The 20560-nt window shown below is 49.7% G+C and overlaps 1 protein-coding gene across 1 annotated transcript in view; it reads right to left on the bottom strand.

Annotated features, from left to right (window-relative positions):
• Abcc3 (ATP binding cassette subfamily C member 3) overlaps positions 1 to 20560 on the bottom strand; it is a 46266-nt gene that overhangs the window by 3547 nt on the left and 22159 nt on the right. Inside the window, exons 12-28 of the mRNA XM_048366831.1 lie at positions 18983 to 19186; positions 18717 to 18863; positions 18306 to 18393; positions 17924 to 17990; positions 17583 to 17709; positions 17324 to 17500; positions 12223 to 12390; positions 11725 to 11999; positions 11464 to 11605; positions 11162 to 11369; positions 10396 to 10706; positions 8815 to 9014; positions 8584 to 8710; positions 5789 to 5890; positions 2975 to 3121; positions 2656 to 2814; positions 1626 to 1792 (exon numbers count right to left, since the gene is read on the bottom strand). Of these exons, the coding sequence (XP_048222788.1) occupies positions 1626 to 1792; positions 2656 to 2814; positions 2975 to 3121; positions 5789 to 5890; positions 8584 to 8710; positions 8815 to 9014; positions 10396 to 10706; positions 11162 to 11369; positions 11464 to 11605; positions 11725 to 11999; positions 12223 to 12390; positions 17324 to 17500; positions 17583 to 17709; positions 17924 to 17990; positions 18306 to 18393; positions 18717 to 18863; positions 18983 to 19186 (2816 nt within the window). The remainder of the gene's footprint in view (positions 1 to 1625; positions 1793 to 2655; positions 2815 to 2974; positions 3122 to 5788; positions 5891 to 8583; positions 8711 to 8814; positions 9015 to 10395; positions 10707 to 11161; positions 11370 to 11463; positions 11606 to 11724; positions 12000 to 12222; positions 12391 to 17323; positions 17501 to 17582; positions 17710 to 17923; positions 17991 to 18305; positions 18394 to 18716; positions 18864 to 18982; positions 19187 to 20560) is intronic.

Here is a 20560-nt window from a genome sequence, read left to right on the forward strand (position 1 = left end):
TTCCAGCTGGGTCCCCACCCCCACCCCAACTACTTTCCAGGCCTTGTGCCCAGACTTGCTTCTGTCTTCACTCTCAACAGCTAGGAATGGTGTCTAGGGATGCTATCAGGGGCTCATCTGCTACCTGTCTCTCCCATCTCTGCCACAGCCCAGCCCTCTGGCAACAGGATACCCCACAGCTAATGACGGATGTTGAGAGTAGGTAGGACCACTAAACATCACTGTGAACCTTCCAGTCTATCTGACTAGCTAGGCCTCCTCTTTCTGTGTCTCCTCTTTCTGTTCATTCTTCCACATCCTCACTCCTGTATTAGTACCATGGTCTGTTTTTGCTTCACTGTTAGTCATTTACTCCTTAGTAAGAACATGTTCAGCCTATGATTACACCATTCAGGTAGTCATCTACTCTGTGGGGACTACAGACTAGGACTCTATTTGAGGGTGGAGGGGAAGAAAGGAGCAGAGGAAGACCTGGGGATTCCCCATCACTAGGGACCAGATGAGGCAGATGCAAACCTTCAACCTCCTGCCTTAGAAGCCAGAGGCTGCAGCACTCCCACAAGCAAGGACAAATACTTCACCCCTTCCTAGCGGGGTGAGTCACAGCCAGAAGTGAAGGCCAGCCTTCCTCCCTGGCCCATTCCCGCAACTAATGAAGGTTTTGGCAGCAGAATGAGTGTCCAGATAGAACTTAGGGTTGATTTATAGTGGGACTGGCACAGAATAAAGGTTGTGAGTAAAGTGGCTATAGACTTACCAAGGGAGGAGGGAGGAGAGCTGATCTGTGTCTCCTGTGCTGGAGGAGGGGGGGGAGGGTACTGGGGTGGGGGTGTGTTGGATAAGCAGGACAAGAGAACAGACCGGCCTCAGGAAGTCAGAGGTAGAGAGCCTATCCTGTCTGTCAGCCACCCCCAACATGGTTATGTAAGTGAAAGGCAGTTAAGATGCATATTCAGACTTAAAGGACTGCCTGGAGTAGTAGCAGGCCGTTCCATTCTTGTCCACTTGAGGGAAGTGGCTGTCATGAACAAGGGAAGGTTTGGGACAAAAGCCCTTACTTCTGAACTCCCTGCTTTGCTCCTGGCTAGCAGAGCAGCTACATGGACAAATAATTTCATACTATGGAGCCTTATTTCAGCCCACAAGATTCCAGTAGAGATTAAACAACCCAGATGCTAGCTGTTCAGGAGGCTGAGATCTGAGGATCAATGTTCAAAGCTAGTTCAAGTAGACAAATCAGAGAAAATCTTATCTCCAGCTAACCAGCAAAAAGCCAGAAGTGGAGCTGTGGTTCAAGTGGTAGAGCACCAGCCCAAAGCAAATAAGCTGATTGGGAGTATCAGGTCTTGAGTTCAAGTCCCAGTACTGGCAAGATTAAAGAAGATTGTAGAGGCAGAAGTCTTTTGAATAGTAAAGCTTGCTGTTTCAAATGTTGAGCTCTAAGGATGGTCTGAGAATATGAACTGAGTATAAAAATGATTATAAAGGGCCAAGTTGGTAGCATGTTTGCTTAGCATGCCAAAGAAAAGACACAAAATATGACTGTCGTTTGATGCCAGACTTTAGCACCCCCAGATTTCCCCAGTGAGGGCTTGTGCATCTCATCTGTCCCCCTGCCCTCCTACCTGAGATTCTCCCCACCCTCAGAGCACTGGAAGTCCAGGCCTGCTGGCTGGGTTCTCACAAACGTGTGCAGGTAAGACAGCTCCAAGGCCTTCCAAATGTCCTCCTCTGAGTAATGGCCGAAGGGGTCCAGGTTCATGCGCAGGGTCCCCGAGAACAAAATGGGGTCCTGATGATAAAAAGAAGTGCTCAGAAGTTGTATGCTCTTGGCTCATTCCTGTAATTCTGGCTCCTCAGGAGGTTGAGAACTGAGGATCACAGTTCAAAGCCAGCCCAGGCAGGAAAGTCCATGAGACTCTTTTCTCTAATAAATTACTCAGAGAGAGCCAGAAGTGGTGCTGTGGCTCAAGTGGCAGAGGACTAGCCTTGAGCAAAAGAAGCTCAGCCACAGTGCCCAGGCCCTGAGTTCAAGACCCAGGACTGGCATACAAAAGAATAAAGGAGGAAGGCCTCCGAAGGAAGTAGCTCTCAGGCTCTATAAACAGCCTTGGGGCACAGGTGCAGAGAAAGAGAATGATTCAGGTGGCAATATTCACACTCTGTCCCCAGCCCTCCAAGAAGAGCTAGAAAATTGCCTGCGGGGGAGTGATAAACCTCAGCCTGGACAGTCACTAGAGCCCTCTGCTAATGCAGGAACCAGAGCCACTAATCTGCTTAGAAGTGTCCAGTTGACAGAAAAAAAAGACTAACACCCGGAGGAACCAGCAAAATTGCCATGGAATTACAATTCCAGGCTGAGCAAACAGAAGACCAGGATGGGGCATTTCAAAGACAGGGTGCATGCAAAGGGTCTTGTGGCTCGTGGTCCTTCCTTTTTGCTATCCCATGATGCCCAAAGGTCCCAGCTGGACCAGGATCTTTCTGGCCCATCCAGATCCCTGACTGGGTGGCTCTGCTCCCTTCTATAATGTTTCTGCCTCCCCACTAGCATCTAAGGCCACTCTCACTTCCTCAAGCTAACAGAACAGGGGAGGAGCTTGTGCCCCAAGGTCAATGGCCAGTCAGTACAGTCAGGTCATGGCAGGCTCCTACCTGGGGGATGATGGTGAGCTGTGAACGCAGGTCATGGAGGCCAATATTGGCCACATTGAGGCCGTCGATGAGGATTTCACCCTCAGCTGCCTCCAGGATTCGGAAGAGACAGAGGGTCATGGAGGATTTGCCAGCCCCTGTGCGACCCACAATGCCCACCTGTCAGGATTGGGGAAGGTATTATCAGGAGAAGCTAGGTGCATATAGGAGCATTTCCAGGTCTCTCCTAGTAGCCAAGCAGATGTCTGGACAAAACCCCTGCTGTGTCAGAGCTCTGCATTGCCCATGAGCCTCATGACTGTGTGCCCTGGCACAGTACCTTCTCGCCACCTCGCACATGCAATGTTAAGTTCTTCAGCACCAACTCAAGGCCCGGTCGGTACCGCACAGAATAGTTCTGGAACTTCACTTCTCCTTTCAAGGGCCAGTCTTTGGGAGGGCGGCTGCCCTCTATCACCCATGGGGCCTGGTGGGAAGACAGACTTCTAACCAAGGTGGGGGCCAGTGGGCCCTTTCTCACTTACCAGAACCCTCTCTCCCAAACCTCCTTTCCTCAAACCACTGTAGTCCCTGGGGAAGGCCCTGGCACTTGTGGATCCGAAAATCCTTTATCCCTCTGATCTTGTTTTTCCTGGATGGGAGCCCAGAGGGTCGAACATGCTAAGCAAGTACTTTCCCACTGAATTACACCCCACTATCCAGTCCTTTTGCTTTTAGTTGCTTTTGTGTTTTTTTCCCCCTCTAATTAGAGTGTGGTGCTAACTTTTCCCCAGTTGGCCTTATGCATCAATCTTCCTACTTCTGCCTCCCAAGTAGCTGGGATTATAGTTAAGTGCCACCACACTGAGATTGTGTGTGTGTGTGTGTGTGTGTGTGTGTGTGTGTGTGTGTGTGTGTGTGTTTGTGTGTTTGTGTGTTGTGGTGTGTTGTTGCTGAGGCTTAAACTCAGGGCCATGTGCTCTTGTTTGGCTTTTTCTCCCAAGGCTGGTAATTCTACCACTTGAGCCACAGCTCTACTTTTGGCTTTTTGCTAGTTAATTGGAGATAAGAGTATTGCCTAGACTGGTTTCAAGGCACAATCCTCAGATCTCAGCCTCCTGAGTAGCTAGGATGACAGGCATGATCCACCAGGACCTACCCAGAAAAGCATTTTCAAGATTGGATCCTAGCACGTCCTAGGTTATAGGTGTTAGTGGGAAACAGGGATGTGGGAGGAACGGAAAGCAGGTAACCAGGAAGTGGAGATAGACTGAGTGGGCCACAGTTTGAAAGGAGTGTAATGACAAAGGAGAGTTCAGAACTGGGACAGCAGGATGCAGGAGACAGGGAGGGTTTGCTTGTGTGTCGAGAATGGAAGATCAGACAGAACATTTTTGCACATAGGAATCTTCCTCCAAGACAGACACTAGAAGAGACAGAGGTGTGATGGAGGAAGTCCTATCTCTGAGGCCTTGGGAGGAGCCAGAGGGGCTCAACTTCAAAGCGAGGAGGGAAACCACCTGCTCAGAGAAAGGAAGGGGGTGATGGAGGCACAGGCGGAGGCAATTCACGTCTTCTAACCTAGTTTCTTATGGAAGGAAGTGGCAGGCAGGTCACCAGCTGAGCACAGGGAAATGTGATTTGAGGACAATGTTCCAAAGAGGTCTTTCTGAACGTGGGAACATGTGCTTCTTGGGAAGCGAAGCAAGAATACCAAGCAATGATGTGGGAATAAACTTGAAATCCAATCAGTGATATTTTTTTCTCCAGCAATGTTTTAGCTGCTCAGTGCTGGGATGAAGGTAGATAGGTGGGTACAGGCAGGGAGGGCTTTATAGGTAAGTAAGAGAGAGAGAAAGAGAGAGAGAGAGAGAGAGAGGAGGAGTAGGAGGAGTAAAAGGTCAAGGAGGAAGGGAGAAGCAGAGGGAGAGGAGAGAGAGAGGTGGGAGTTGAAAATATTCACATTGGTAAAACATAGAATCCAGAGTAGAGAAGGAGATAGCCAGAGGAGCTGATGGACAGAGAGACAAAGGTAGGTCATGGATTGGGTCATGATGAGGACAGAGTACTGTAATCATGGAAGAGGTGACTTAGAACATGTTAGCCAGGGACAGAGGATGACCTGGGTGCTCACTGAGCGTGGGGGAGTTCACACCTGTAATCCTAGCTACTTAGGATGCTGAGATCTGAGGATCTTGGTTCAAAGCCAGCCCCAGCAAACATAATCCACTAGGTTCATATATCCAATTAACAAGCAAAAAAAATCTGAATTGGAGGCATGGTTCCAGTCATGAGGTAACCATGAGCAAATAAGCCGATTAGGAGCAAGAGCATGAGGCCCTAAGTACTGGCTTTTTTTTTTTTTAATGAATGCTGTGATCATCATTAATTGCAGAGATGATATGGCTTTCAAGTGCGAAGGGGTCTAAGGTGTGTATATGACAGGGGATAGCAAGAAAAGCTTGAATATCTCCCCTTCCCCAGTAGAGACAATTCCTTTCCCCTTAAGAAAGGGTCTGATGCCCAACTTGCACTCCTTTGATCCCTAGGCCCTGGCAAGAATACTTGCCACCTCACCAGCCCAGCTCATCTGACCTAGTCTGTCAAAATCTGCATATCCTTCATGCCTCTGATTGCCTCTGTTGAATGGTGTCCACGATCTACCCTCGTTGGGTACTTCAGGCCAGAGAGAGTTCTTTTTTTTTTTTTTTTTTTTGCCAGTCCTGGGGCTTGGACTCAGGGCCTGAGCACTGTCCCTGGCTTCTTTTTGCTCAAGGCTAGCACTCTGCCACTTGAGCCACAGCGCCACTTCTGGCCATTTTCTGTATATGTGGTGCTAGGGAATTGAATCCAGGGCCTCATGTATACGAGGCAAGCACTCTTGCCACTAGGCCATATCCCCAGCCCCAGAGAGAGTTCTTGACATCACCTGAAGAGTCATGTGTCTTACCTTTCTACTGAGGGGAAACTAATGGATCCCCTGGCTTGGTCAACTCTGATCCCTTCTAGCACTGACCTCTTGCTGATGCCCTAAGGTTAGATGGATGGATAGATGGATACAGAGACACCTAAACAGCTGGCTTGATGTGCAGGGGTCCTTCCTCAGTCAGTCCAAATTCCTTTTGTCCCCACCCAGGGTCATCTCAGGACTCACCTCCGTCTCTGTCTTAGAATATTCCTTGACTCTCTCCACTGCCACAATATTTGACTCCAGATCTGACATCATTCGGATCATCCAGTTTAAAACCTCTGTCATCTGGCCAAAAAGGAAGGGGTTATGGAAGGTACTCACCCCACCTTCAGTGGCTTTGGGGAAAACTCCTGTCCTCGATCCTAGAATCCTTTCCACAGGAACAAACTACCTGGAGCTCTAATCAGGGATGTGCCTCAGGTAGTGGCAATGTGACTTAACCAAGAACTGTCTCACTTTTTTTTTTTTTTTTTGCCAGTCCTGGGCCTTGGATTCAGGGTCTGAGCACTGTCCCTAGCTCCTTTTTGCTCAAGGCTAGCACTCTACCTCTTGAGCCACAGCACCACTTCTGGCTTCTTCTGTTTATGTGGTGCTGGGGAATTGAACCCAGGGCCTCATGTATACAAGGCAAGCACTCTTGCCACTAGGCCATATTCCCAGCTGTCTCACTTCTGTTTCTCCACTTGAATATGTATAAGAGTTTTCCAGAGCCATCCTGTTAGGAGTCTGAGGTGGGACCAGAGTTTTCATTCCTAACAAGTTCCCAGAAGATGGTACTGCGGCCAGGCTAGGGGGCCACTTGTTGCCTACTTAGAAGCCTTGTTAGAACCAAGGGCTCTCTCCTGCACTCAGTGAATCTGAATGTACATTTTAACAAGCTCCCCAGGTGATGCACAAGCCCCGTCCATATTTGAGAAGGAAGACTGGCCTGTCTGGGTGGGATGGCCTTTTGTTTACCTACACATTCCAGATGAATGAACCATCCAAGGTACCAGCACTGATCATCTGCTTTACAAAACTACAGTTCCATCACTCTATGCCAATTCAAGCTAGAATCAAGGTGCACTGCCTGATCTCCAGCCCAGTTTCCAGTCATTTGCTCTATGTAAACATGAGCTACTCTCACAGATACTCAAATCCACAGAATGTTCAGGTAGATGAAATTATGTAGTTTTTGCATAAAACCTGCTCACATCCTCCTACATGCTTTAAATCATCTCTAGGTTACTTATAGTACTGTATACAATGCCCACACTTCATTTGCATGGGTTTAGCATACTACACAGGGCACAAAAAATTCAAGTCTTGCTTTTATGGAAAGTTCTGGATTTTTTTTTTTTTTTTGCCAGTCCTGGGGCTTGAACTCAGGGCCTGAGCACTGTCCATGACTTCCTTTTGCTCAAGGCTAGCACTCTACCACTTGAGCCACAGCACCACTTCTGGCTTTTTCTGTGTATGTGGTACGGAGGAATTGATCCCAGGGTTTCATGCATGCTAGGCAAGCACTCTACCGCTAAGCCATATTCCCAGCCCCTATTTCTGGAATATTTTTTCACCCCCCTTCCCACAGGTATGTAGCTAAATCTCAAGAATATAGAACTCACTAAGCTTTCTCTACAGGCATGTTAACCTGAAGTGCAGTCTAGCCCTAAATTTGCCTGGGCCCAGAGCTCTGTCAGGTTGACCTACATCAGGCTCAACCAAATATGACAAGTTCTGTTTGGCCTTTGAGCTTAGCATCAAGATCCTTTCTCTAGCTAGGCATTGGTGGCTCACACCTGTAATCCTAGCTATTCAGGAGGCTCCTGAGAATTGCAGTTCAAAGCCAGCCCAGGCAGGAAAGTCTGTGAGACTCTCTCTTTTTAAATTTTTTTTTTTTTTTTTTTTGCCAGTCCTGGGGCTTGAACTCAAGGCCTGAGCATTGTCCCTGGCTTCTTTTTGCTCAAGGCTAGCACTCTACCACTTGAGCCACAATGCCACTTCTGGCCTTTTTTATATATGTGGTGCTGAGGAATCAAGCCCAGAGCTTTATGTATATGAGGCAAGCACTCTACCTCTAGGCCATATTTCTAGCCTGTCTGTGAGATTCTTATCTCCAATTAATTGCCCCCCCCCCCCCCCCCCCGAAAAGCTGGAAGTAGAGCTGTGGCTCAAGTAGTAGAGTGCTACCTTTGAGTAAGAAAAAACTCAGGAACAGTGCCCAGGCCTTAAGTTCAAGACTCAGTGTCAAAAAAAAAAATCCTTTCATTCACCCCCAACCACCTCACAGAGCAGGGAAACTCCTGTGAGATGTGCGTGCACGCGTGTGTGTGTGTGTGTGTGTGTGTGTGTGTGTGTGCACACTGATAATGGGGTTTGAGGTGGGGGCCTGGGTGCTGTCCTTGTGCTTTTCTCATCAAGGCTAGTGCTCTACCACTTTGAGCCACAGCACCACTTCCAGTTTCTGGTGGTTAATTGGAGATAACAATCTCACAGATCTTTCTGCCTGGGCCGGCTTTGAACCATGATCCTCAGATCTCAGCCTCCAGTGTAGCTAGGATTATAGGTGTAAGCCACTAGTGCTTGGCTCCCTTAGCTTTTTTTGCTCAAGGCTGGCACTTGACCACTTTAGCCACAGCTCTACTTCTGGCTTTTTGGTAATTAATTGGCAATCAGAATCTCACAGACTTTCCTGCCTGGGCTAGCTTTACATGGCAATCCTTAGATCTCAGCCTACTGAGTATCTAGGATTACAGGCCTGGCTTTCTCTGGGCCCTTATCACATTCAGTTACACCCACCACAGCATGCTTGTCACTTCCCTGCTGATGTGAGAGTCTCTCTGTGCCTGGCAGAGAGCTCACAAGCCTTGAGAGCAAAACTGGTGGCTCATCTCCATATGGAGTAGAAAAGGCCAGTTAGGAGATGCTTATGACACTTGCTTGTGGCCTCAGTCCCAGAACTTCTGGGAGGAGAAGGGGGCGGGGAAGGTCCTCCATACCTCTAGGGCATAGGACACAGACAGGCCCACGAGCCCTGGGTTCAGGCTGCTTCTCCCAATCACTGCAAACAATGCGGCAAAGAGCACCACGAGGTTCCCCACAAACTCCACATGGATACCCAGCCACCTGCAGGGGTAGAGGGGTGGAATCAGACATGGGGGAGGGGGGCAGGACTCCAATTGATAAAGGATTCTCTGCTTTTAGGGGAGGTGTGGGGAAAGACTGCTCACCTGTTGGAGGCAATGTAAGGGTAGCAGCTCTTCTGGTTGCTGTCCACCTTGCTGTCACTGAGGACCTTGAAGTCCTGGCTGCGGCCATAGGCTCTGATGACACTGGACCCAGTCAGTGTCTCCGAAAAGTGGGAGTAGATGGGTGAGCGGCTGACCGATTCCAGCCGCTTCAGTTGCCGAGATGTGGCCGTATAGAAACGCTGATGGGGGATGGGAAAGGGACTCAATGTCAGGTCCATGGAACCCCCAACTCAGCCATGCCTGTCCTGCCCATCTTTGTTCCCATGGGCTTCCTACTGTCCCTATGACACCTTGCTACCTTCCCCTAATTCCCTTTGGAGACCTAAGGTCTTGATGTATATGGTGTCCTTTCCCTTTGCTCAGTCGGCCAGGCTGCTTCTTCCACGAAGCCCTCCACGATTCCCTCTTCACTCCTGCTCCTCCCCACTCAGGCCTGGATCACAGCATTGATCTTGTTTGGTCTGCAGCGTGATGCCTGGGTCTACCTAATGCCCTAGCAATGTGCTTACACTCAAAATGATTTTTGTCAAATATGCAAAACTAAGATAACTTGGTGTCCTTTTTCTGAAGAAGCTGTACCCACTTAGCTGCTTAAACTTCAGCTCCTTCAAAAGCATGGCCCTGCCTCATTTTCCAACCTCAACATGGCCAGGGCTGCACTGGAGGCACAGATAGGAGGCGCCCCTGGGCTGCACAGAGCACAGCCCCAGTCACAGTCTCTGCACCCAGCAGCTGGGCTTCCAGTCATCTGGTAGGTTTCCATCACCAAATGACCTCTTCCCCGAGTCTCAGTGACTGCAAAGCCATACAGTGAGGTCTATCTGTTTAGCAACGCATATGTGCTGAAATATATAACATGTATGCTTACATATGTATAGAAAGAAGAAAAGGATAATGTGTCCTAAATTGTCAGTGTTTTACTAAAAAATAGACACCAGGAAAACACCTCAGAACCAGTCATAATTTATGAGGTACGTGTGTGTGTGTGTGTGTGTGTGTGTGTGTGTGTGTACTGGGGTTTGAATTCAGGGACTGGGTATTTTTCCTTAGCTCTTTTGCTCAAGGCTGGTGTTCTAGTACGTGAACTATAGTCCACTTCTGTTTCTTTCTTTCTTTTTTTCAATGGAAATAAAAGTCTCATGGAGTTTCCTGCCTGGGCTACCTTCAAACCATGATTTCCAGATTTCAGTTTCCTGAGAGGCTAGGATTACAGGCCTGAGCCACCAGTGCTATGAGTTACATATTTTATTCTCATACTATGAAGCACCCTATGAAGCAGGTTCTAGGAGTCTAATTTACAGGTGAGTTAAATTTGTTTCCAGGAAGGGATGTCCTGTCCCTAAGACAACCAAGCTGTAATCTAGCCCATGGGAGTACTGGGTCTCCATTAGAGCCTTGCCTAGACAGAGCACCCTCCATGCCAGAGCCTTGCCCTCTGCAGCCACACCCACTCATAGCCACACCCACCGCAGCCCCACCCACAACACGTAACCATGCCCACATAGCCTTGCCCACACCTCGGTCACGCCCACTCAGGTGCATGCCCACCCACTACAGTACCTGCACAAAGGCATAAAACACAGCTAGAGGCAGGATAACCACAGAGAAGATCGGCGTGCTGGTCACGATGACCACAAGGGTGGACATGGAACTGTAGAAGGAACTGAGTAGAAGGAGGATGGTGGGGGCCAGAACCTCATCAATGATGTAGATGTCCTTAGAGAAGCGATTGAGGATCCGGCCTGATGGCGTTGTATCAAAGAAGGACTGTGGTGAGCGCATCTTGTTGTACAGCAGCGCCTTGTGCAGCAGATGTGCAGCCTGTATGCCCCCCATCACCATTGTGAAGGAGGACAGCATCACTAGTAATCCTGTTGGGGAGATACAAGGCAGCTTGCCACCTGGGGGGTTTGAGGAGAAGAGTCGTGTGTGTGTGTGTGTGTGTGTGTGTCTATGTGTGTGTGTGTGTCTGTGTGTGTGTGAATACTGGGTCTTGAACTCAGGGCCTAGACACTGTTTCTTAGTTTTTTCACTCCTCCACTCTACCACTTGAGCCACACCTCCACTTCTGGCTTTTTGGCAGTTGGTTGGAGATAAGAGTCTTTCCTGCCCCAGCTGATTTCAAACTGCAATCCTTAGATCTCAGCCTCCTGAGCAGCTAGGATTACTAGTGTGAGCTACCAGTGCCTGGCTGAGAACAGATTCTGAAACATGGAATGGCCCCATGGGTTAAGGAGACTCTGATGCAGTGGTGCAGTTTAGGGGAACCTGAGATGCAGAGGAAAAGGGATGAAAGATCCCTTTCTGGGCACCTCCATGGGTTCACCTTGCAGAAATCCAAAGGCAGCATAGACTCCAAGCCGCTGGAAGGTGTTGTTCTGCTTCTTGTCCATGGTAGCCTCATTGGCCCAGTTGCTGAGCCATATGTTGGCCCCAATGGAAGCTGCACTTTGGCCCGCATACAGGAAACAGATAGCCACAGTGGTCCAGAGCCCCACAGCCTTGGCATAATCCAAGTATACACTCAGCTTTACCTGTAATAAAACCATGACACTTGGGGTCAGAGGACATCAGGAACCCTATGCTGCTGGGGTCCTATCATCTCCAAGCCCTGTTCACCCTACTCACGGTGCCAGTCTCTGCTTTCTCCTCTTGGATTAGCACCCCAGTCTCCTTTGTCACTTGCGTCACCTTCTCTGATTGGCTCAAGTGTCTCCTGAGCACAGGCTCACCCTGGCCCTCCCCTTCTGAAGACATGGCACTCATCTGTCTGTAGGAGCAGCCGGTCAGAGTCAGGTAGAAGGCCTCTGACAGTTCCAGGTCAGAGGCCCAGGGTATGAGTGTCAGGGAACATGTCAGCACCCTACTTGCTGGGCCTTGGGAGCTCACCTCATCAATTGCTTCCGGACCTCATATGTGACTGACTCGTTATCCGTCATGGCTGTTTTGGTGCTGAATGTGTCATCAATCAGCAGCATCTCCTCATCTTCCAGGGACTTCTGATCCTCATTGGGCACATAGTTGCGGAGGAAGTTGGCAAAGGAGCCATCATGCTGTAGTAGGGCCGAGTAGTGTCCCATCTCAGTCACCTGTCCGTCAGCCAGTACTATGATGGCGTCTGTCTGGGGCAGAAAGCTGATGCCATGCGTCACCAGCACCCGAGTCTGAAGAGAAGGCACAGAGTTCTCAGACCCACCAACCTTGGCACACACCCAAATGGACAGTGTGTGGAGTGAGCGTGGGACACTGAGCCTGGAGCACTTATGCCACACACAGCCTGCGCAAGACCTCTGGGTGTGTGCCTATGTGCCCAACCCCCACTCCTGCCTCGCAGCTCTCCACAGCTCCAGGGCTTTACCCAACCTCCTCAGCCTCTCATGGCCTCACCTTGCCTGCCAGCACACCCTGCGGCCCAATCACTTGATCAAAGATATGTTTGGCCACATGAGAGTCCACAGCTGATAGTGGGTCATCCAGGAGAAAAATGTCAGCGTCACTATAAACAGCTCGGGCCAGACTGACCCGCTGCCGCTGGCCTCCAGACAAGTTAATACCCTGAAAAGAGGAAGCATGTGGGAAATGGGTACTGGGTGGAAGGGACCAGACAGATCCATATTTCATAAGAAGAAGCCTGATGGTCCCCCAAATTCTGTAGCCCACAGAGGAAGAGAGAGGTGATGTTTCTTGGTGTCTCCCGGGGCACATAAGGCCAATTTCACCTCTTGTTCCACACTCAGTTCCTTTGGCTGTCCTACCTAATCCAGATGCCTATGGAAGGACAAATGAAACAATATGTGGTATGCCAGCAGAGTACAATTGTTCAATCCTGGCTATTTTGAGAGGTAGAGATCAGAGGATGATGATTTGAGACTAGTTTGGGCACAAAAGTTCTCCAGAGGCCATCTCAACTAATTGTTTGGTGCAGTGGTAGGCGCCAATAATCTCAACTGAAAGGGAAACTGTTGGGATCCATCTTTCCCCTTGATGGAAGGGGCTTGATGCCCCTCCCTCAGCCCTGGGGAATGCGGCCCTGCTACCCTCTCTGGATCGGAATCCAGAGAAACCGGTTGGGCAAACAGCCCCCAACCCACACTAGCCAGCCCGGCGCCTACCAACCCCGCCCTGGCTCGGCGCGCTCGAGTGACGTTAGCCCTTGGGGGTCAGGTGATACCTTTCAGCCTATCGACATCCTGGCCAAACCCCTCCCTCGGAATCATCTCCCCTTGTCCTTGTCTCAATAAAGTTAGTTCACGCTAAGAAGCTAGCCCCGTTGCATGTTTACGCCAGACTTCTAGCGATAAGGAGGCGGGCACACATCTGCGGCAGATCACGTGCGCGACAGGTCGGAGCTATCTCCCCCATTCCACTCTAGCTTATCTGCAGGTTGGATGACTAGGGGAGAGGGCGTGAAAGGGAGGGTGGAAAGAAAGAAGTAAGAGTCCGAGCCGGGAGGGGCAAAAAAGCCCAACAGGAAACATGACGGCTGGATACAGTGGTGCACACTTGTCATGCTAGCAGCAAAGGGAGGCACAAATAGGAAGATTAAAGTCTAGCCCCCTCAGGCATCAAGTGAGACCCTATGCTGAAAGTAAGCAATTAACAAAGGGGCTGGAAAGGTGGCTTAAGTGGTAGCAACAAAACAAAACAGAAGTGTATGGCCAGGTGCTGGTGGCTTATGCCTATCATCCTAGTTACTCAGGAGGCAGAAATCTGAGGATCACAGGTCGAAACCGAGCAGAAAAGTCCCTGTTAGACTTATCTCCAATTGAGCTATGACTCAAAGTGGTAGAGTGCCAGCTTTGAGCAAAAGGAACGCAGGGACAGTGCCCAAGGCCTGAGTTTAAGCCCCACAACCAACAAACAAAAAAAAAGTGTATCTGTAATCCTAACACTGGGGAAAGTGAGGCAGGACGCTCATGACTTTGAAGTAAAACTGGGCTACCTTGGGAGACTCAATCTCAAACAAATAAACCCATTTGTCATGAGCTGTTTTTCTAGCCGTGTGTGTGTGTGTGTGTGTGTGTGTGTGTGTGTGTGTGTGTGTGTGTGTGTATTAGCACAGAGGCCAAAATTTGAAGGTGTTCCAGGCTGTGCCTCAGCCTATATCCTCACCCCATTTCTTTTTTTTTTTGGCCAGTCCTGGACTTTGGACTCAGGGCCTGAGCACTGTCCCTGGCTTCTTTTTGCTCAAGACTAGCACTCTGCCACTTGAGCCACAGCGCCACTTCTGGCCATTTTCTGTATATGTGGTGCTGGGAAATTGAACCCAGGGCTTCATGTATACAAGGCGAGCACTCTTGCCACTAGGCCATATCCCCAGCCTCCTCACCCCATTTCTTAACTGCTAGCCAGCCCAAGGTGAAAGCGATGGATGCCACCAGGTCCAACCTCCTACTTGTTGGCTCATGTTCTCCAACAACATTCTAGGATAATGAGAGAAAGTAACCTGGCTTCTGAATGCCCTGGCTACCCATTAAGCCCTGCATTCTCATTTTCTCCTCCTGGTCACTCATTAGCTCTGTTCCCGCCACCTTGGCTTCCTCGCTATGCTAGCTCAATGTCCAGTCACATTCCTACCTAAGGCTTTGTCCTTGCTGCTTACTGTGCCTCAGATCCTTCCATGGCCTTAGACAGGGTCCGTGACCTTACAGGTCATGGCCTCAGACACAGATTGCCTCCCTTATGTTCAGATATGTAAATATGTGTGTTAGGTCCTCTCCCTGAGGGCTACATGCAGATGCCCCCACCTCATTAAGTCTCCACCCAGTTACCTGGGTAACCAGCAGACCTGGAGGCAGTTACCTCCCCTTTCCCTGAGGTCACCTCCTAATCCACCTGGCCACACCCCTTGCCCCTGCCCTAAATAAAGCAGGGCCGGGTGGGGGTCTCTCTCTCTCTCTCTCTCTCTCTCTCTCTCCCCCCCCTCTCTCTCCCTCTCCCTCCCTCTCCCTTCTCTCTGGCCATGGATCATCTTGGCCACAGGCCAGCAGTTCGGTAATAAACTTTTTTTCCTGCCTGAATACCGCGTGGCGTTCTCCTTTACCGGCTACCTACTTTAAAAACCTAACATATATGGTGCCGTGACTCGGGAAGGGCTTAAGAGTCAGGACTGCTGGAATTCCCATCTATTTTTCGCCTTTTTCTGGGAGTATCCCCAGTCCTGACGGCCCTTTTTCCGCGAACCGAACTGCTGCGAGTAGCCACGCGGCACTTTTCACTAATACCATTGCTGGCCTCCACAACCACGTCCACCTCCACACCACTTGTCTACCCTGGTGAGTGAAACTGCTGCTGCTCGGGTTCTCTGCCGCTCCGTCCGCCGATTCTGCCGCTCCGTCCGCCGCTTCTGCTGCTTCTGCCTGCCGCTTCTGCCCGGTAAGCTCATTCACTCACCAGGCGCCTCCCTCCCGTGCTTTTTGGGTTTTGCATCACAGTCACACCCGGGCCGGGACGCTGCTAGCACGCCTCTTGACAATGAGGCCTGCTCGAAATACTCGCTCAGATACAGTTTTTGCCACTGCAATGAAGAGTCTGCTAGCACGCCTCTTGACAGTGCAATGAGGCCTGCTCGAAATACTCACTCAGATACAGTTTTTGCCACTGCAATGGTAAATGGTTAGAAGTCACTTATATTCAGGCTCTCTCTTTCTCTTTTCCTCTCTTTCTCTTCCTTTTTCTCCCTCTCTCTCTCATCTTCCTGCTTACTTGCTTACTTTATAAAATTCCCAAGTCGTACCATCGTTGTGTGCCTTGCTCACAAAGCTGCCTCTTTTCACAGACCTCTGAAACTGAGGCTTGACCAGCAATGTGCTTTGTCAGCAAAGATATCTGAAAGTTCTTTTCTCTAGCATTGACCACGTGGTGGATATTGGGTTTAACAGGCATCAGCTCAGGCACCATATATGTTAGGTTTTTAAAGTAGGTAGCCGGTAAAGGAGAACGCCACGCGGTATTCAGGCAGGAGAGAACGTTTATTACCGAACTGCTGTCCTGTGGCCAAGATGATCCATGGCCGGAGAGAAGGGAGAGAGAGAGAGCGATCCCCACCCAGCCCTGCCTTATATCTAGGGCAGGGGCAAGGGGTGTGGCCAGGTGGATTAGGATGTGACCTCAGGGAAAGAGGAGGTAACTGCCTCCAGGTCTGCAGGGTAGAGACTTAATGAGGTGGGGGCATCTACATGGAGCCCTCAGGGAGAGGACCTAACAATGTGTGTGTGCGTGTGTGTGCACCTGGTGTGTGGTACTGAGCCTCTTGTTCTCAACTTGGCTTTTTTACTTATAGCTAGTGCTCTACCACTTGAGCCACACCTCCATTTGTTTGTTTGGTGTTTTTGTTTGTTTTCTTTGCAGGCCAGTTGGAAATAGAGTCTTAGGGATTTGTCTTCCTTTGCTGGGTTTGAACCTCAGTCCTGGGGCTGGGAATATGGCCTAGTGGTAATGTGCTCACCTCGTATACATGAAGCCCTGGGTTCGATTCCTCAGCACCACATATATAGAAAAAAGCCGGAAGTGGCGCTGTGGCTTAAGAGGTAGAGTGCTAGCCTTGAGCAAAAAGAAGCCAGGGACAGTGCTCAGGCCCTGAGTCCACGCCCCAGGACTGGCAACAAAGACAAAACAAACAAATGAGCCTCAGTCCTCAGATTTCAGCCTCCTGAGAAACTAGGATAATAGGTGTGAGCACAGGTGCCCAGCTCAGATCTGTATTTCTCAGTGTGGCTTTCTCAAGCCACCCTAATGATTAGTCTGGCACATATTCCTATTATTTCGATCTTGCTTTATTTCTTTCCCTTAACATTATTTAATATATCATATATTTACTTAGTTTACTTATTGTCTCTTTCCTCCACTAGAATGTGAGGTAGATGAAGGCAGAGATTCTAGTCTGTAGCACTTACCTGAGTAGAATATTGCCTGGCATGCAGTAGGTATTTAGAAAAATCTGATGAATGACTAGAGGAGTGGTGCACTCCTCCTCCTCTCGTTAAGGGTCCTCCCTGCACATATCCTTAGCCTGCTCCCTCAAGGCCTTGTGCTTGCTAAATAGGCACTCTTACCACAGAGCCACACCTCCAGCCCTAATTTGTGCTTGCTGTTTTTGAGACAAGTCCTCACTTCCTGCCTGAGCATGTGTCTGGGCACATCTACCTATGTTAGACTTCCTAAGATAACAGGCATGAATTACCATATCCAGTTCTTTGATCTGAACTTTTCTGCCCTGGCTGGCCCTGAACCTTGATCCCAAACAATCTCAGCCTCAAAAGTAGCTAGGATTGAAAGTATGAAGCCTGGAGGCTTCAAAACATTCTGTAACTCCTACTTTTCATGATTTGCCTTCCCCCAGAAATGATCTGTTTCCCCGGCACACAGCTGGGCATGACACTACATACATGTGTAAGTGAATGAATGAGTGAATAAGTGTATGGGTCTGGGCTAGGCTGAGTTGGGCAGCTTACACATACTCGCCCCAGGTATGGGAAGGAATATGTACCTTCTCTCCAATCTCTGTCTGGTCCCCACCAGGTAGCATCTTCAGGTCAGCTAGCAAGGCACATGTCTCCAATGCCTGTTGGTAGCGTTTAGGATTCATGGCTCGACCAAACAGCACATTTTCCTGAAGTGTGCAGTTCTGGATCCACGCCTGCTGGGGCACGTAAGCCACAGAGCCCTGGCCAAAAAAGTTTACTTCAGAGTTTTCCCCCAGGCTGTCCAAGCCTCATACCCTTTCTAGGAGCCCTTATCCCTCTCACCTTCACAGACACGGTGCCTTCCAGCTTTTCCATCTCTCCCAGCAGGGCGGACACCAAAGAGGACTTTCCACAGCCCACCGGCCCCACCACAGCCACTAGTGCCCCTTTCGGGACCTGTATGTTGAGACTGGGACAATAAGTACCAGTCAGAGGCAGGGATCGTGCTTGGTCCCTAGCCCTCCTCCCATCATGAGCCCTCCTTCCATCCAGAAACCACCCAGGCCAGTGGAGGCACCTCCTGTGTTTCCCGTCAAAGAGAGGGGGAGGGAAGGAGGCTGCTGCCATTTATCTGACCTTCCTTTCACTTTGGGCAGCTGAGAAGGAGTGGGGGAAGCTGGTACCTGTGCAGGGTGGGGGGCAGGTCCTGGGCCCAGGTGAAGGAGCCACTGTGTATGGTGATGGCGTTGCCTGGGAGGACAAAGGTGTTGAGGGTCCGGTAGCCCAAAGGATGGGGAAGCAGGCAAGGGGTCTGAGGGAAAGAGGGCAGGGGAGGAGGCTGAGGGAGAAAGCCAGGAGCCAGAAAGCCAGGAGGAAAAGTTATGAGGAGCCCTGGAGAAAAGAGGAAGGAGAGTAAGAGAATGCAGAAGATGCTGAAGAGGGAGAAAGGGAGAAAGATGCTCAAAGAAGAAAAGGAGTCCCAAAAGAAAAGCTAGAAAGTGCAGCAACACGAAAGTTCTAGAGTAAGGGCGGGGCCAGATGGGAGCTGGTAGAGGAGGTCTGGACCTGGGGAGATGTTCTTTCTCTCCACACACTGTGGGTCAAGTTCATCTTGGATCAGGAAATTCTGGATCCGTTTCAGAGACACGCTGGTCTGCAAAGGGCATGCATGCATTCATCCTAGAAGCCTTTTCTCACCTCCTACCCCTCCTATCCTTGAAACTTCCTGGGCTAGCCAGGGCCCCCTAAGGGCTCAGTTGCTAGTGCTAAGTTCCCTCCCAACCAAGTCTGGCTCCCACTGCTCAAAGATCACATCTAGGTTGGTCAGAGGAAACTGTATCCACACTGAGATACTATCTGACCTCCTCCGTACGGCTCATGCCAGTGGCCCTCTCTGACTTTAGACTCTTCTCTGATTATTGATCCTCGATTGACCTCAACTTAACTCCAGAGGAGTCTAGCCCTGCCTGGGCTTACCTGGGTCAGGTTGCTGATTAATTGGGGCAAATAATTGAGGGGGACCTTTAAGATGTTGAACAAGGACACAGACACGAAGGCCTTCTCAGCATCCAGCACGTTGTTTGGGTCCACGCACACGTACACCCCGAGGGTGGCCAGGGTTACCTGGGCAGCATGGAGGTGGATGTTAACATGGAATCTGCTGGGCCCAAGCCACACAGGGACCCCAAGACCTGGGCTGGTGAAATAGGAGGCAAGAGCCCAGTACCAGTGGAAAGCCTCACCAGGAAGGGGGTGCAGACCAAGACGAAGGTAGATATAGCCTTCAGGTAGGCACCCTTGCCCAGCAACCAGAGCTCGCCCTTCCTGATGCCTTCCACCTGATTCAGGAAGCTGGGTTCCCAGGCATACAGCTTCAGCACCTTGATGCCACCCAGGATCTCACTCATCACCTTGATGCGAGAGTCTTTGAGCTTCATTTGTTCCACCTGTGCAGTGGGTAGTGGGATGGGGGAGAGAGGTAGAACTGTTCCCATTCCCAGACTGCCTACCTTGGAGGCTCAAACCTCCACACAATCTCACCCACTATAGACAGTCCACACCATTTTGTGTTTTCTTGTCTCTGTCCAGCCTGGAATGCCAGCCCCCTATCCATGCCCTTAACCTGAGAAATCCAGCTCCACCTTCTGCACTATAGTCATTGGCCTTCTCTTTACCTGTATTCTGGGGTTTCTAAAGTAAGTTGCTCATGACTGTAATCTTGGTTATGCAGGAGACTGAGATCTGAAGATCAAGGTTCAAAGCCAACCTTAGGCAGAAAAGTCTGTGAGAATCTGGTCTCCAACTAACTAGCAAAAAGACAGAAGTAGAGGCCTAGCTCAAGTAGTAGAGCCCTAGCCTTGAATGAAAAAGCCAAGCAAGAGCATGAGACCCAGAGTTCAAGCTCCAGTACAGCCATAAAAATAAATAAATAGGGACTGGAATATGGCCTAGTGGTAAAGTGCTTGCCTCCTATACATGAAGCCCTGGGTTCGATTCCTCAGCACCACATATATAGAAAAAGCCAGAAGTGGCACTGTGGCTCAAGTTGGCAGAGTGCTAGCCTTGAGCAAAAAGAAGCCAGGGACAGTGCTCAGGCTCTGAGTCCAAGCCCCAGGACTGGCTAAATAAATAAATAAATAAAATGAAAGCAAATTACCTTCTCCTTTCATCCCTATCACTACGCTTCTGTACATGTCCCATCCCCCATTAGACCATGAACTTCCTAAGGGTATAAATTGTTTATTTAGCTGTTCCAACCCTAGGTCTGGCATACCAAGTTAATTTATCCTTTCAACCTGTACTATGTGCCAGTCTATGTTGCAGATAGAGGATACATGGTAAACAACGCAGACAAGGCCCCTGGCTATCTATCCTACAACCAGCAATCTGATGGTCAAAGCAGATAATAAGAAGCAATTATCTGGCTGGGAATGTGGCTTAGAGTGCTTGCTTAGCATGCATTGAAGCCATGGGTTCGATTCCTCAGTACCACATAAACAGAAAAGGCCAAAAGTGGTGCTTTGGCTCAAGTTGTAGAGTGCTAGCCTTGAGCACAGAGAGGCTCAGGGACAGAGCCCAGGCTCTGAGTTCAAGCCCCAGGATGGGGGAAAAAGCAATTATCCATATAAATGCTTAATTATAAATCAATATATGTTCTAAAGGAAACTAACAGGTTTCCGTGGGAGGATAGGGCAGGGACAGGGGAACTAACTTAGCCTGGGTAACCAGGGTGGGTTTCTGAAGGAAGTGATGTTTATACTAAGCAGGTCAGGAAGGGAAGGTAGAGTGAAAAGTGTCTCAGGCAGAGGAACTACGAGAAA

The sequence above is a fragment of the Perognathus longimembris genome, chromosome 17 (genome assembly GCF_023159225.1).
Source record: "Perognathus longimembris pacificus isolate PPM17 chromosome 17, ASM2315922v1, whole genome shotgun sequence".
Taxonomy (NCBI): domain Eukaryota; kingdom Metazoa; phylum Chordata; class Mammalia; order Rodentia; family Heteromyidae; genus Perognathus; species Perognathus longimembris.